Below are 15,061 nucleotides of genomic sequence, written 5' to 3' on the forward strand. Positions count from 1 at the left end.
CAGGGTGTCTCTGGGGGAGGTCAGCTCGACTCCTTGTGTAGACACAGTACCGTCCAAAGCAAAAGACAGCAGGGACGGGAGACAGCATTCAAGACAGTGGCGTGCACAGTGGAGAGAAATGCGAGTGGCCTCCCGGCTCCTCTCCTCAGCGAGGTACGTTTACAAAGGTAGGAGGCTCATTTGAGGGGAAAATGATTGCATACGGAAATTTTTTAGTTCTTGTGCCTCCCAGGAAAAACATTTTCAAGCCCTAGCCTGAACAAGAAAACCAAAATAGAGTGACACTAGTTTCACATGAACCTCCAGACTATATTCGAACTGCAGTTGAACTTTTTAAAAAGTTTAACATCCATTTATCTATAGCAAGCCAGTAGACTGAATTTTCTCCTTTAGGAAGTTTTCAACCAAATGGAAGCTAAATTAATGTCGCTTTAAAGTGCAACAATGGCTGTGTTAAGACTAGTGTTTGTTCTGTGACACGCAGAAGAGAAGCACCCCTCCCACAGCACAGGCCCCAGAGGTAGCACAGCAAGGGCTGGCTGCGGGACACAGGGGCCCACAAGGTCCCCCAGGACGCGAGGAGACGCCGGTGCCAGCACAAACGGGGGGTCCCTGCCGGGGCTGGCTCTTAGCTGTACCCAGATCTCAAGCAGGCTTGGGTTCCCTAACTGACCAGACCGGCGCCAGCACAGCCGTGAGGGCCGAAGTCGCCTGCACTAGTCCGTGGACATCCCCACGCCATGGTCCCCGTGCGCACCTGGACATGGTGAAGGAATCCTGAAGCCTTGGTTTTGGAACAACGCAGACAGTCACCTAGTAAGCAGTGGTCCAAGTTCTGGGGAGGTCCCCATATACCACTGCTCAAGTTTAGTCTAACGTTAAAGCAATACAAAATGGCTTTTCCACACAAGGACAAGCTTTGCACTAATGTTCCGCAAAAACCAATTATGTCTCCATCTAACCTCAGTTTGATTTTCACAAAGACAAAACTTTTCCTATGTCAGAGCCAAGGTAAAGGGAGCTGGGCTCAATACCCTTGATGCAGAGTCCCTGGGACAGAAAGCTCTAGAAGCCAGTGGGTGTGAGAACATTCAAGTCCCGGGGTTTGAGGCTGTGGGCCCGCGGCAGCTGTTTCGTCCCTTCCATCACTGGGATATCCATCTTGGGCGGCTTGAACGTTGCTGGCTCCTCCGCCCTTCGGGTGGCTTGTGCGCGCATCACTTCCATTGGAGAAGGTTTCTGGGCTCCTTTGTAGGCTTGGATGGCAAAGCCTCCTGCAGAAGTAAACCAAAGAGCAGATGATTTCAAGATCTGTCGGCAGTTACCAGCATACACGGTCAAATGCCCGCCACGCTGCTTTCTTTAGTGAAGAGGGTGCCTTACCTGACTCAGCCTTCTGGAGGGATCTTGGTCCAAAGAGGCTCCATTTATCAGCAGAGCTTCTGTCTTTATCCCCGCTTCCAGAATCCATGGTGCTAAGGCTGGGGCCAGGTAAGGCTGTGGCAGAACCAGAAGTGAACCAGCCTCTGGAAGAGAAAGGATAAAATGCCAGGTAACACATCCTTTTGCTCCAGCTCTAGAAGTGTTCCCTGCTGAGGCCAGGGACCGCCAGCTCCTGCCCCTGACTCAGAAGCCTTGGGCTGAGCCCCTGGCTGCTGGGCCCGCTGAGGCGCTCACCTGCTCTTCTGCTTAGGGGAGGCCTGGGGGCTGCTGCTCGGGGTGGACTGTGTGGACGCCGGCTGCCTCTCCTCTTTTGCTGTCTCTCCACTCTGGAGCTTTAGTTTCTGCTCATATGGGTTAAGAAGAGAGACTTTGTAAAAGTCAGAGCAGATACAAAACAGCTAAGTTAGGGTGTAAACAACCTGCTTCACACTAACTTCAGGAAAAGGAAATGTTAACAGGTGCATTATCTGGATTACAGGCCAGATATTCTTCAGGCTCTGCCATGCTAGGTAAAAGGCCGTCTTTTAAAAACACATTTTCATCAAATACATCTCAAACACCTCTGTACTAACTTCACACCAGAGCTTCTGACGTCCGCACATTTATAGCCAGTAAGTGGAGGAGCCAGAAGCCCCGCAGTGGGCCCTCCTCAGCACCCTCCTGCCTCGGCGCGCCACTCTCTCCAGCTCAACGCTCCCTCTGTGAACCTCGCCCGCCCGTACCCAGCCACCCGGTGCTCTGGGTGCAGTAAACAGATGCCTAACCACAGACCAGCAGTTTCCCTGGGGAGACAAGCCTGCTTGTCTCACTGCTCCTGGGCCAAGGCTTCCACACGTATCCATGCCCCGTGGCTAGGATGCCAATGCCCAGGCTACGCTTAAGTGCCCACGTGTGAATCCTCTCCATCCTCAGCACGGGAAGCTGTGTGAGCTGGCATCTCAGCCATCCTCATGTTCTACTCCTATGGCCAGGATGCAGAAGATGTGCCAGATGCAGTTCCATGGTTACATGGAGTGAACTGGGCAACTGAATTCAGAATGACACCCTGGAAAGTTCTCAGTGTCAAAGGCTGACAGTGCTCCTCTCCAGAAGCATCTGTCTTGCCTGAGAGCTTCAGCTGGACACCAAGCCAGCCCTGACTCCCCCACAGCATAGTTTTATGTGTAGTGTGCAAAAATCATCTGGGACACTCATTACAAAATGCAACCATCGTCTACAGTGTCTTGTATCTCTGCCACAGGCCACTAACTCTTACATTATTCCTCCGTCTATATACTGTATATCATGCCTCCAAGTAAGCCCCTTCAGGAGCCAGATTCTCAGAAGATTTTGAAATATGAGAAAGAATCCACAGGGACTAGGGGATCCAGAGATTTGAATTCAGACACTGTGGATGTTTAAATACATAACCCTAAACCCCTGTTTCTTCATTTACAATACACAGATAATAGTGTCTATGTCAGAGGATTAATAAGATGAAGTGAATATGAGTGCTTGATAAATCTTAAAAACAGCATTAATTATAAAGTGATAGTCCCTGAAAGGAAAATCACTTAAAACTATTTTATTGATACAGTTATTTGGTCATTATTAACCTTACTAAAGGGGCTTCCCAGGTAGCTCAATGACAATCTGCCCGCCAGTGCAGGAGATGTGGGTTCAATCCCTGGCTCGGAAAGATGCTCTGGAGAAACTGAAAATGATAACCCACTCCAGTACTCTTTCCTGGGAAATCCCATGGACAGAGGAGCCTGGTGGGCTACAGTCCATGGGGTTGCAAAGAGTCAGACATGACTTAGTGACTAAACAACAAAAGCCTTACTGAAAATTCTTTATCCGTTCCAATTTTAAAAATGAAAGAGCAAAAACATCCCAATTCTACACTATTTTAATTTTTTAAAAATTAAATTAGAACCTGGCACTCCTTCCCATCCAGCATTACCTCTGTTGAGGTTCCCAACTCTCCTTTCTCACCCTCGGTCACTCACTAGTACACAGAGTGACCCACGTTGGCTCTGTTGTTCATCACACTCACACGGATCAGCCCAGAATCTCATTTGACCCTCCAACCCAAGCTTTATAGGCAGATAAGCAGAAACAATGAAGTTGAGAGCCCCGGACCTTTCAGCTGAAGTGCTACCACTCTGGAGGGGGACTAAACAAGCTCTAAATTCCTCATGCAAGTCTCTTCCCACCACTCTCCTCAACCCCCAACTAGCTGAGCTGGGAGCTCCTGAACCACAGCCACGCTCAGGCTGTAAATGACGAGGTTTGTGTGTTCAGTTCCTAAGAACAAGCTTACGTGGAGTGCTTCTGCCACTCGAAGATATTTGGTCTCCTCAGTGGTAAGGCCCTTGTGGGGGGTGTAGCCAGCATCTCGCAGCCCTGCCTGTTGCTCAAAACGCTGAATGCTCTCCTGGTTCTGTTCTGGGGACAAAGGAGATGATAGTCATGGCCATCCCCCCTCCCATCGCAACCTGGGGGAGATGAACAGATAGCTACCATTCTCCCCGGGAGCAAGAGCTCACACCGGCCGTCTGAGAGGGCATCCCCCAGACAGGCGGCGTAGCAGCAATTCTGAATCTCCCACAAAGCCCCTCTGAGCAGAAGGAAGCCTCCCTGACACAAGCTAGAGAGACAGCCGGACAGCCTCCAGGGAAACACTCCTTACTGTCCTCATTTGTACCCCAGGACATTGTCTGTAGTAATATTTAGAAATGCAACACAGAGAAGGCAGCTGACATTCAGAAACAGTGCAAGCTCTTCAATACAAAGCTTTCTCAGAGAGACTCACCCCCCTCTCTAAGACCTTTGCCCAAAAAGAAACCAGGCCACGTTTAGGCCAGATGGCACCAGGGTAGCAGTAAGATCCGAACCAGAGAGAATAATGTGCCTTGAACTGGCCAAGGTCTACTGACTCAGTGCTTCCAACGGTGCGCGCAGCTGCCCGCACGGGGCCTGGCGCAGCATCTGAATATCTCATCATCAGTGTCAGCGATGCCTTGGACGACAGCAGAACTCCTGCTTAATCTGTACACTCTACATAATACACCCCTCATAGGTGAGAATGTGGCGGCTATGGACCAAAGTGCAGACGCCACAGGCCCTTCATGACTGAGTTCTTCCCCTTCGAAGGGGCTAGTTTATTTCCATCAGAAACAGAAGCAAGGGAAAACACACACACACACTAAATGTATGAAGATGTTTTCCAGTCTTGCCAGGTAGTCACCTTAAAATTTTAAAAGCAGGAAAGGACTTCTTAGTGAATACAATACACTAATTTAAATGCGGCTTTAAAAAAAAAAATTTAAGATTATAGCAACATCAAAAGTTCATGGCAGTATTAACTAAAACAATAAAATGGTTTATTATACCTGCAATTATATAAAAATATGCTTACAGGTGGACATAACTAAGCCAAATAAGTATCTGAGTGATAATAATATATACTGGGGTTCTATGTTTTATGCTGTTGGTAACCTGTATTTTCAATAAAGAATTTCTACTGCACAGAAAGAACAATGACTAAGCTTCTTAACACTGCCAGGACACATTCTCAAGGTCGCAAAATACAAGTAGCAGCTGCTGATTCAAACAGTGCATTTCTGTGTGAATAAGAAAAAAGTCCAGGTAAGAGTTTGAACTTTTGGTTCCTAGGTGAGTTCTTCAGGAATTGCCCAAGACTAACTGACGCCCTCCCAGAGCACATAAACAAGGGCTTCTGACTTCCAACATGCCCTGCCCCTGGCAGAGGCTGCTGCTGACAAGCAGGACTCTGTATCTAGTGACTGTTAACTTCCCACAGCAACTAGAGGGACCCTCCAGAACCACTGAGTTCAGATAACTTGTTAGGATTTTTTTAATTCAGGCTATCTTGTTTCTAGTTTTATCAGGACCATAAATCCCATATTCTCAAGACTAAAGACTGGTGCCTCAAGGCCCAGGAAAAGGAACGACTCTGAGCCATTTAATTTAAAAAGTGAGTGCGGGGCAGGTGGGCGATGCCTCCGTGGGCCTCCTCCTCTAGCAGAGCCTGAGATGGCAGCGGCAGCAGCCCCTGGCCCCTGAGCGCTGTGCTATCTAACCCTGCCACCTACTGCCGGCCAGATCCCCCACCTCATGGAGGGGAAACAGCTGCCACAGTTAAGACAACTTGCCCCGGGCCACGCTGATGGGCAGGGGAAAGCAAGGCCGTAGCCCCGAATGGACCACGATGCTGAGCACTGGGTCAACCTCCCGCCTCAATGGAGCTTCAGCACTGGTGCCGCCTGGGCAGCCAGGCTGGCCTCGGCGGGGCTCGCTGAGGACAGGCTGAGGCAGGCGGGCGTGCAGAGCCCTTGGCAGCTGGCTGCGGGGACTCAGCTCTCCCCCGCCCCACCTGACTCTATTCCGAGGGCGCAGACGCTTACTTGTGATCAAAGAGCTCATGATGACATGGGTCGCTTTGGCCTTCACCACAGGGGCCTTCTCTGCACTGTCAGTGGCCGGCGGCGGGGCCGGGGCACGCGAGGAGACGCTGGGCTCTCCCTCCTCCACCTGCTCAAGAGGGGAGGGGGTACGTGAGCGGACACGGGAGTCACAGCCTCAGCCCCACTTCGGGAGCCATCAGATCCATGAGGAAACACGTGAAGGGGGCTGTCATCCCCACCTGGCTAGATGCACAGCGACAGCGCGTATGACTTGATACAAAGAGCCTGTATTTATATACTTATAGAAGTGGGAGAGCCAGAATCTGAAGCTCTGGGCTTTACTGTCGTCCCAGACTGTGTCCAATACACTGTATTACCACGGCCCTAAGGATGCAGACGCCTATTACTAAGCGTTGACTGTGTCCCGAGCACCGTCCCTGCTTTTGCGTGATTAACCACTGCATCTACTAAGTAGTTCTGGAACTCTGCCGACTGCCAGCATCCACCGGAGGGCTTGTTGAACAGACTGCTGGGCCCCACCCAGAGGGGATTCAGGAGGTGTGAGTCAGGGTTCAAGAACGTCATTTCCAACAAACCCCCAAGTGATGCTGATGCTGCAGGTTCCGAGACCACACTTTCTGGACCATGGCTCTAAAGGTCCAATAATGGTCTTTTAAAACAGACCAGAAGGTCTCCATAGCGCCTCATCTTTCACGCGAGCGAGCTGGAGCATGCTGCCTTCCCTCAGCTCAGCACCTGACACGGTGCTCGGCTCTGACTGGAAGCAGAGAAGTGGGCTTCCTCTTTATTCTCTGCTTCTCCAAAGGAGCTGAGAGGAAAGATGGTCAGAAAGGAGGGGAGAAGAAGGGAGTACTGAAATGTTGTATCCCTGTTACAAAACAGGATTTAAACTTCTCAGCTACGATCTAACTAACTCGAGCAAAACCTAAATAAACCTCTGCTTCCTCACTTGGGAGGACAGCTGCGGGTGGGGACGCGGATGCCTAGGGCGTAGAGAGTTAGGACCAGCGGAAGCATGCACGCAGAGCCAGGCTGGGCTCCCCGTGGACAGCGGCTGTTCCAAACGTCAGCTGTCCCAGCTGGGGCACAGCCGAAGACTGGACGCACGTTCTTTGCCTCGTGAAGCAAGCGGGAGCCTTCACAGATGCAGAGGGTGGTGGGCCGCCGTCCAAGCCCCAAGCCCCATCAGGAGCCGCCCTTATTTCTTGCTCCAGTCCCGGGAGCCTGCTGCTTCGGCGCCTCAGGCAGGCTGCCAGGGCCCTTCTCTCCTGGTACTGCCAGCACTTTTTACACAGAGCGCTTCCACCTCAACAGCTGACTGGGTCAGATTTTGGTGGATGGCTAATGTGGGGAACGTGCCCTGGAGCTGCAGGGGACTCCTTCATGGCGACAGCGAGAGGCGCTCCATTCTGAGAGCCTGACGGGGCGGGCGCGGGTGAGCGGGGCGCCCCCATCAGAAAGCAGGGCTCAGATACGGCTCCACTGAGAGAGGTGGGCTGGGAGCCGCAGTCACAGCATCGGCTCCACACGGAAGACGGGCCGAGCCTCCCCGCTGTCTCTTCTTTAATCCCCACAGCAGCTCCGTGACAAAAGTATTGTCATCTCTCACCCGAGACGCTGGCTCGGGGGTGAGGCCAGGCTCGCGGCGGGGGCGCAGGCTGTTCGGGGCTCGCCCCCAGGGCTGCTTACACGGGGCTTTACCTGCCCTCAGGGCCCGAGCCGCCGCGCGACCACAGCGCAGCGCGACCGCAGTGCGGGCGAGGAGGAGATGCCTGAACTGGCAGGCCTAGCTGACTCAGGCAGCGCGGCCAGTGGTCGTGGGAAGTCAGAGGCGAGAGACAGGAAGCAGAGGCTCCAGTGACACGCCTGCAGCCAGCATGTAAGAACCGTGAGCCCAGCTGCACAGAGGGCTGCGAGCGCGGAGCGGCGCGTGTGCCTGCGGCAGGAGGGCCGGCGGGGAGGCAGCTCCCCGGGGTCGCCACAGGACCGGCGCCCGACACAGGACCGCACGAGGAGCGGCGCAGCACATCTGCCACGCCCTCCACCAGATGCTGCAGAGGGGTGCAGATCAGACGCGGCCCTGCCCCCAGGATGCTAACGGAGGGTGCCTAACACAGCAGGGGTGCTGACAGGGTCCAGAGGACACCGGAGACCTGAAAAGCAGGGGGACAGTTTACTGGGAGGACAGAGGAAGATCACAGAGGAGACTGAGATCGAGCTAAGACTCAAAAGATGCCATTTGTCAGGCAGATGGAACAGAACAACAGGACAGGGACTGGGACTATTCCAGGCAATCGGAGCAGTGACAAGCAAAGACTCAGAGGCATCAAATACCCTATTAAGTACAAGAAATCTTAGGTAAGTGGCAAGGCTGGATCACGGCATGTGGGGGGCATGGTGTTCAGAGGACCAGGATCATGCAAAGCCAGACTAAGACTAAGGAGCTTGGACTTAATGCTGTGGAAATGGCAAGGGCGGGTAATGGGAGAAGACTTGGCCATTCTAGTTTTGAATGATAAAGGAAAAGAGGCCTACCAACCCCACAGAGAACAGCAACATGTACAGAGGTGAGTGGGTGCCCCATTCGCTGGGTGCCGGGAGCCACCAGCAGCTTTGGGAGCAGAGGAAGGAAAAGGAAGGGGTGGGGCCTGCCAGCAGCACTCGGCAGGGTCAGATACCTTGGCGAGGTCCTGATACTTGCGCTCTGGAATCACTGGCTTCCAGGGGATGCTGCCCATGTCCGATGGAGGAGGAGTCATGGGCGTAGGGTCCTCGAGGGCATCATCATAGCTGAATGCCCGGCGGTACATCCCGATGGGCAGGGACATCTTGCCTAGAGGCCCACTAGGCTCAAGAGCTAAGAACAGAGACACCGGTCAGGATGGGTTCACCAGCTGAACATACTGGTAGCTTTAAATTAATTCATCTGTAGGCAGGAAGGCTCTGAAACACTTCTTCTGGGACAAAGCAATAGCAGCTGGTTCTGGAAGAGCTAACCCAGGCAAGGTAAGGAAACAGAACAAAGCCCTTCCTCTCGGCCTGCTGCTTTGGATTCTCCACTTCACCCACACAGCAGCCCTAATCCATCTTTATGGATTAGCAAACCAAACAATTCAATTTACCTGAGCCAGGTCACATAACTTCAAAGTGCCGTAAGGAATCAAAACCCAAACCCACCTGATTTCAAAGCTTGTATTCTTTAGGCCACAGAAGCCGCCCCCATGGCAATCCCAAGCATCTCAACTCAGGTGAAACTGAGGATATGAAGTCTTAGGAATCCCCTGGCAGTCCAGTGGTTAGGACTCGGCACTTTCACTGCTGAAGCCCCAGGTTCAATCCAGGGTCGGGGAACTAAGATTCCACAACCCTCATGGCCTGCACTCCCCCACAAAAAAACATGAAGTCTTGTTCCCATTTTATATTATAGATGAGTAAATGAAAGCTCAGAGGTAGTAAATCCTGCCTTTCCTACATCTCCTCAGAAAACAAGAGCAATGACATGCTCGACACGCTGGGTGTCCAGCAGTGTCCAAAACAGTTTCAAATGTTCCCTATGACTCAAAAGAGCAGAGGCAACGTCCATCCAGAAGCTACTGACAATCGTTCTCTCAAAGCACTGCCAGCTGACCCTGCTATTCCTGCCCACTGGAATGCCCCACCCTGACGCAGGCTCCCACTTCAAGGGCGCTTCAGCTCTGCCAGACCAGGGAGCAAAGTTCACTTTGTTTGCGGATCCTTTCAAACCAGGACTAATGCCTGATCCTGCCTTCAGGCTGACATTTTCCTTTTGCTATAATTACACAACCACTCTCTCCAAGACATCAACCAGTGTGGCAGTTAAGTCCCAAACCAGCAAAAACATTCTATGTAAACCGAAGGGGACAAGCAGTTACCCTTTGTAACAATTACCAACAAATCCATAGAAAGAGGATTAGTAGTTGCCTGGAGCTGGGTGGAGGGAGGAGCCACAGCGGGAATAAGGCCTGACTACTACAGGGACAAGGCTTCCTTTTGGGGGTGAGGAAGATATTCTGGAATTAGTGGTGATGGTTGCACAACTTTGTCTCTACACTAAAAATCGCTACTGACCTGTTCACTTTAAGATGGCTGAATTGTATGGTATGCGGATTATCTCAATCAAAACAAACACATAAGCAAATAACAATTACCAAGTACCCTTCCTTGTCAAGCACACATCCCTCATCTTTTCTAATCCTCATTAAGCAGATATTCTTCCCCTTTTCCAGCTTGGGAAACTGAGGCACAGAACAGTTAAAAACAACAGCCCACTAGCAAGTGTTAGGTGAAATCAGCCAGCAGTCACACCCTCCATGCAACCCACCCCACAAGCAGCAACCTGGTGCATGCAACCCTGGGGCCCAGACGCCCACAGGGGGTTTACGATCAGCACAACCACAACGAAAGACAAACTGAAGCACAAGCTGATGGAAGTCTGAGACTCAGGATGGATCCGTATCGAAAGACACAAGGGAGACTCCTATCCCTCCACTTAATTTGGGAGCAATTTCACAAACATCTTAGAGACATCCCAATAGCCTTCCTAAAAATAATAAAGTCAGGTAGTATTTATGAGGAAATATATTCCCTAGTGGCTCAGCTGGAAAAGAATCCGCCTGCAATGCGGGAGACCTGGGTTGGGACCTGGGAGACCTGGAGAAGGGAATGGCTACCCACTCCAGTATTCTGGCCTGGAGAATTCCATAGTCTGTCGAAAAGAGTCGGACACGACTGAGCGACTTTCACACATATTCCCATAAATAGAAAACAAAAATTTTTCTGGGCAGAACATAACTACTCAATATTAACTTTTGCTTCACAATTTGCATTTATTTTATGTTTGATCTTCACAGTAACCCTGAGAGACAGGCACTATCATCTATACTGAGAATCAAAAATTGATTCAGGGACTTCCCGGGTGGTCCAGTGGTTAAGAACCCACCTTCCAGTGCAGGGGACGCGGGTTCAATCCCTAGCCAGGAACTAAGATCCCACACATTACAGGGCCTTAGCTAGAGAACCCGGGCCGCAACTACCGAGGCAGGCCTGCAGGTGCCGCAACTGGAGAGAGCAGCCCGCACCACAACGAAGGCCCAGAGCAGCCAGGATGATAACCAACAGACTTTTAAATTTGTTTTAAACATTGAGTGATTCAGATTTTTAAAATCACTAACCCCTCCCACTAAAACAGTCCAAGGAAGGATCAATGACTTCACTAACCCAGAAATTACCACCCTGTAAAGAACCCAGGACTCACTAAATGTTGCACTGAATATTCTCATAACTAAGTTCAAGTTGCCTTGAAATCAGGCTGGTGTCTTTTTTGCTTTGACTTTCATTCCTCCCAATCTCCTACCTCCTCCTCACCAAAAAAAGGGGTGAGTTTAAGTCATTTTGGTACAAGAACTTTTCTGAATTTTGATTTGATACATTAAGAAAGTGACAAATTTGTCATACCCTTAAGCGCACCTTAAGGGTACTCTTTCAAGTTAGATGCTGGGTTCACACCCTGGGTGTGTTAATAAGATAATAAGATACAATTTAATGTGATAATAAGATAATACTAATCATTTAATAGGATTATATTAATAAGATAATAGATTGGCATCATTTAAATAGTAAGTCTAAATGGCAGAGAGTAACTATTAACATCTGGTCCAGAAAAAGTGGTTTCTGTCTAGTTTAAAACCTTAAAGGGTAAAACATAACTTTACCAAAAAGAACTAAGTTTACCAGGCACTTCTGGTTGTCTCGAAGCCATTGAAAGACTGGGATCCAGGCGCTTTTCCTACACAGACTTTGAGCTGAGTTCCCCGCCACCTAATAAAAATAACAAAGGGTATTTTCTTACAGCAAACACCAAAGACTAGCTCCAATGCTGTTCTTTCAACAGGCACACAGAGTTTTATGGCTTTAACACGTAAAAGAGCCAATGAGCGACAAACATGCCAAGGGAGAAAAAAAAGGATAAAGTCAAAGGACTCAGCGTACTCGTCACTGATTTTAACACCGTGATATGACAAAGACACTATGCACAGTGAAAAGGTCCCCTTACCAGAGAGAGGATGTGACGATTATGCCGACAGACAGGTATTAATGAGGAACATCGTCCAGCTGCTGCAAATTAGCAAAGCTGCTCAGGAAGAGTCCATCCATTCCAGAGGGTCTGAGAACAACAAACAACCAGCGTTGGCACAGCCCTGCAGAGTCTGCCAAACATCTCCCTGTGTTTCATGTTTTTGCCATAACAACCTAAAAAGAGATACTATACTCATTTCACTTTTCAGTAAATTAGGGCTCAGGGTCAAAATAACCTGACCCACGGCAAGGGGCTAGGGATCAAGTCAATAAATTCATTCCTGGTTGCTAGTACTGACCGACATTCAGACAACGCTCATCTTGTGTTTTAACCCTAGCAGCAATCCATTGTTTATTCACACTTTAGAAGAAACCAAAAAGGAGAAGTGACTTGTCCAAGGTCACAGATAAGTGGCCCATCTTGTAAGGCAGATTTCAACCCCATTTCACCGAGGAGGTCAAACAAAGCTCTGAGGGAGCCGTTATTTGCTTTCAACTTGCTACACTGCCCCCCCACCCCCCTCCCCATCCTGATGAAGCTCAGACTGCAAAGTAAAGAGCATCGCAGAAACCAAAGTTCCGTCAACCTCGGAGCCCAGGGAGCGTTCCGACAAGGCCACCTCCCCTTTCACTTCCCGGGGCCCGGCCCTCCCCCCGCCCCGCAGAGCGCTGACTTCTTTACCAGATGCAAGACAACGCCACCCGGACGCGAAAGGCCTGGGCTGACTCAACCGCCTCTTCCACCCGGCGAGGCTAAGAAAGGTTACGGAGACTAGGGGCAGGCAGGGGCTGGCTCAAGATGAAGGTTCCCCGGGGCAAGGCAAGTAGGAGACTGGGGAGCTGAAGGCAAGCAGGGGTGGTCCAGGACTAGGCCGGCTTGGTAGAGGCGAGGCCCGGGGCCGGGGCCGCGGGGGCGTCATCGCTGAGGAACCCCGCGGTGGGAGGACCCCCCCCCCACCACCACCGCCCCCGCCGCCAGAAGGCGGAGCGAAAGCCGCACAGTGCGGTCCAGCCAAGCTCCGAGCCTGAGTAAGCCAGCCTGAGTGAGGGCACCACGAGGCCCCAGGCCCGGGCCTGGCGGGGGATGGGGGCCAGGCCCCTCCTAAACAGCGGAGCCCGAGCCCCCAGGAGGGCCAGGCCCGGCTCCTCCAGTTACCTTTCCGTCCGCCGCCGCCGCGGAGCTGCCTGCGGCCTGGGACTAAAGAGGCTCCAAAGACCCACGTCTCTCCAAAGGTTGTTGCGCAGTCCGGATCCAAGCCATGGTGTGAGCGGCGCTGTGCCTGTGGCGACACAGAAGGTCCCAGACGCCAACCTGGGAGGGAGAACAGGATACCAGCCGCCGGCAGCCTCCCTGATAAACTCTCCGGAGGCGGCGTCACTTCACGCGAGACCTGGCAGGATGAGGGCGGGGCTGGAGTATGCTGGGAGTTGTAGTCCACGATCCGGCAAGACCCAGAATCATCGCGGGCACTGAGGGTCTTGGGGCCAGGGCTCTGTGTGCCGAACCCGCCAGTTCCCAGAAGAAAAGCGCCCCTAGACCAGCATTCTATGCCTGGGCCTGTGACAGGCTGAGCACAGATTGAGATAGCACGGTAAAGTGACACTCTCAAACCTTTTTCATTTAGGGAAGTTGACGTTCGGAGAGATGTGAAGGCACTTTGACTAAGACCTGAAGTGAGCAGGGACCCTCTTCCAGGAACTTCTGGGTTCATATTAGTAGCAGGATTCATACTTGTAAGCAGGACCAAAAGGGGAAGCAAGCAGCACCTGCCTCCTCTAGGTGGTGGTGGTATTCTGTGGCTAAGTTGCATCCAGCTCTTTGGGACAACATACACTACAGCCAGAAAAGATCCCGTCTTTTGCTATCTCCCGAAGTTTGCTCAAATTCATGTCCATTGAGTTGGTGATGTTATCTAATCATCTCATCCTCTGCAACCCCCTTCTCCTTTTGCCTTCAATCACTCCCAGCATCAGGGTCAAGTCCAATGAGTTAGGTCTTCCCATCAGGTAGCCAAAGTATTGGAGCTTCAGCATCAATCCTTCCAATGAATATTCAGCATTTCCCCAGCCATCTGGAGATAAAACCGCATGGAGCTATTTTTAAAATGATCAATTCCCTGTCAGATGCCAGCCCTACTGGGGTGACCACTCGAAGATGAAAATCTGCAATAATTAAAAGCTCTCCAGGTGCTCTCCAGGTGAATCTTATCTTAGGCAATTACAGGTGATGTAAAGTGAAGTGAAGTCGCTCATTCATGTCCAACTCTTTGCGACCCCATGGACTATAACCTATCAGGCTCCTCTGTCCAAGGAATCTCCTTCATAGCCCACCGGAAAATTTGCTAAATAGCTGACCAGTGCTCACAGTTTCATTGGTCTGATTCTTGGCACAGAGAAGACAAAGGACAGAAGAACCCCCACCAGCTTGGGTAACAGCTACTGGGGCTCAGCAGACAGCGCCTTTGGGACATGCTGAGGAGTAGCCACTCCACAGAGTCCCTCAATTGTGCCCCCTGCCGCCCTCCTGTTTGCCGGAGGTTCGAGGAAACAAGAAACGAGAGATTGTAAAGTCCCCTCCAGCCATAGGAGCGAGAACCTCTTACCTTAACCAGAGGTCTTCTGGAATCTGAGACTGGGCCGCATGAGCTTTCTGCTGAGTTCGTTTTTCGCTGTCCCGGTGTTCAGCATGATGGGCCTTCCCCTGCGCTGGGTTTCGCCGCCTTCCACTTCTAGTGCGGGAGCTTCGCTGAGTTGGGCTCCTGCTGTGCTTGGCCTCTTCCATGCGGAGGTTGTTTCAGCCAGGTTAAACCCGAGTCACGGCACCATCGGAGAAGGCAATGGCACCCCACTCCAGTACTCTTGCCTGGAAAATCCCATGGATGGAGGAGCCTGGTGGGCTGCAGTCCATGGGGTCGCTAAGAGTCGGACACGGCTGAGCGACTTCACTTCCACTTTCATGCATTGGAGAAGGAAATGGCAACCCACTCCAGTGTTCTTGCCTGGAGAATCCCAGGGACGGGGGAGCCTGGTGGGCTACCGTCTATGGGGTTGCACAGAGTCGGACACGACTGAAGCGACTTAGCAGCAGCAGC

General features: G+C 51.4%; 1 protein-coding gene across 9 annotated transcripts; it reads right to left on the reverse strand.

The window, feature by feature from the left end:
* Positions 1 to 64: 64 nt before the first annotated feature.
* KIAA1191 (KIAA1191 ortholog) lies at positions 65 to 13,870 on the reverse strand. Of its 9 annotated transcripts, none has more exons than XM_006047252.3 (9): positions 13,126 to 13,266; positions 11,947 to 12,057; positions 11,625 to 11,711; positions 8,552 to 8,730; positions 5,853 to 5,979; positions 3,746 to 3,870; positions 1,678 to 1,784; positions 1,384 to 1,526; positions 65 to 1,274 (listed from the first exon to the last, which is right to left on the reverse strand). In XM_006047252.3, the coding sequence occupies exons 3-9, from the start codon at positions 11,650 to 11,652 to the stop codon at positions 1,066 to 1,068; spliced, it is 918 nt and encodes a 305-aa protein (XP_006047314.2). In that variant the 5' UTR covers positions 11,653 to 11,711; positions 11,947 to 12,057; positions 13,126 to 13,266; the 3' UTR covers positions 65 to 1,065. The 9 variants fall into 9 exon arrangements, with proteins under 9 accessions (XP_006047314.2, XP_025152194.2, XP_025152197.2 ...); XM_025296409.2 differs by having other exon boundaries at positions 5,853 to 5,982; XM_025296412.2 differs by having other exon boundaries at positions 5,853 to 5,982; positions 11,606 to 11,711.
* Positions 13,871 to 15,061: the final 1,191 nt, after the last annotated feature.

This window comes from Bubalus bubalis, chromosome 11 (assembly GCF_019923935.1).
Source record: "Bubalus bubalis isolate 160015118507 breed Murrah chromosome 11, NDDB_SH_1, whole genome shotgun sequence".
NCBI lineage: Eukaryota > Metazoa > Chordata > Mammalia > Artiodactyla > Bovidae > Bubalus > Bubalus bubalis.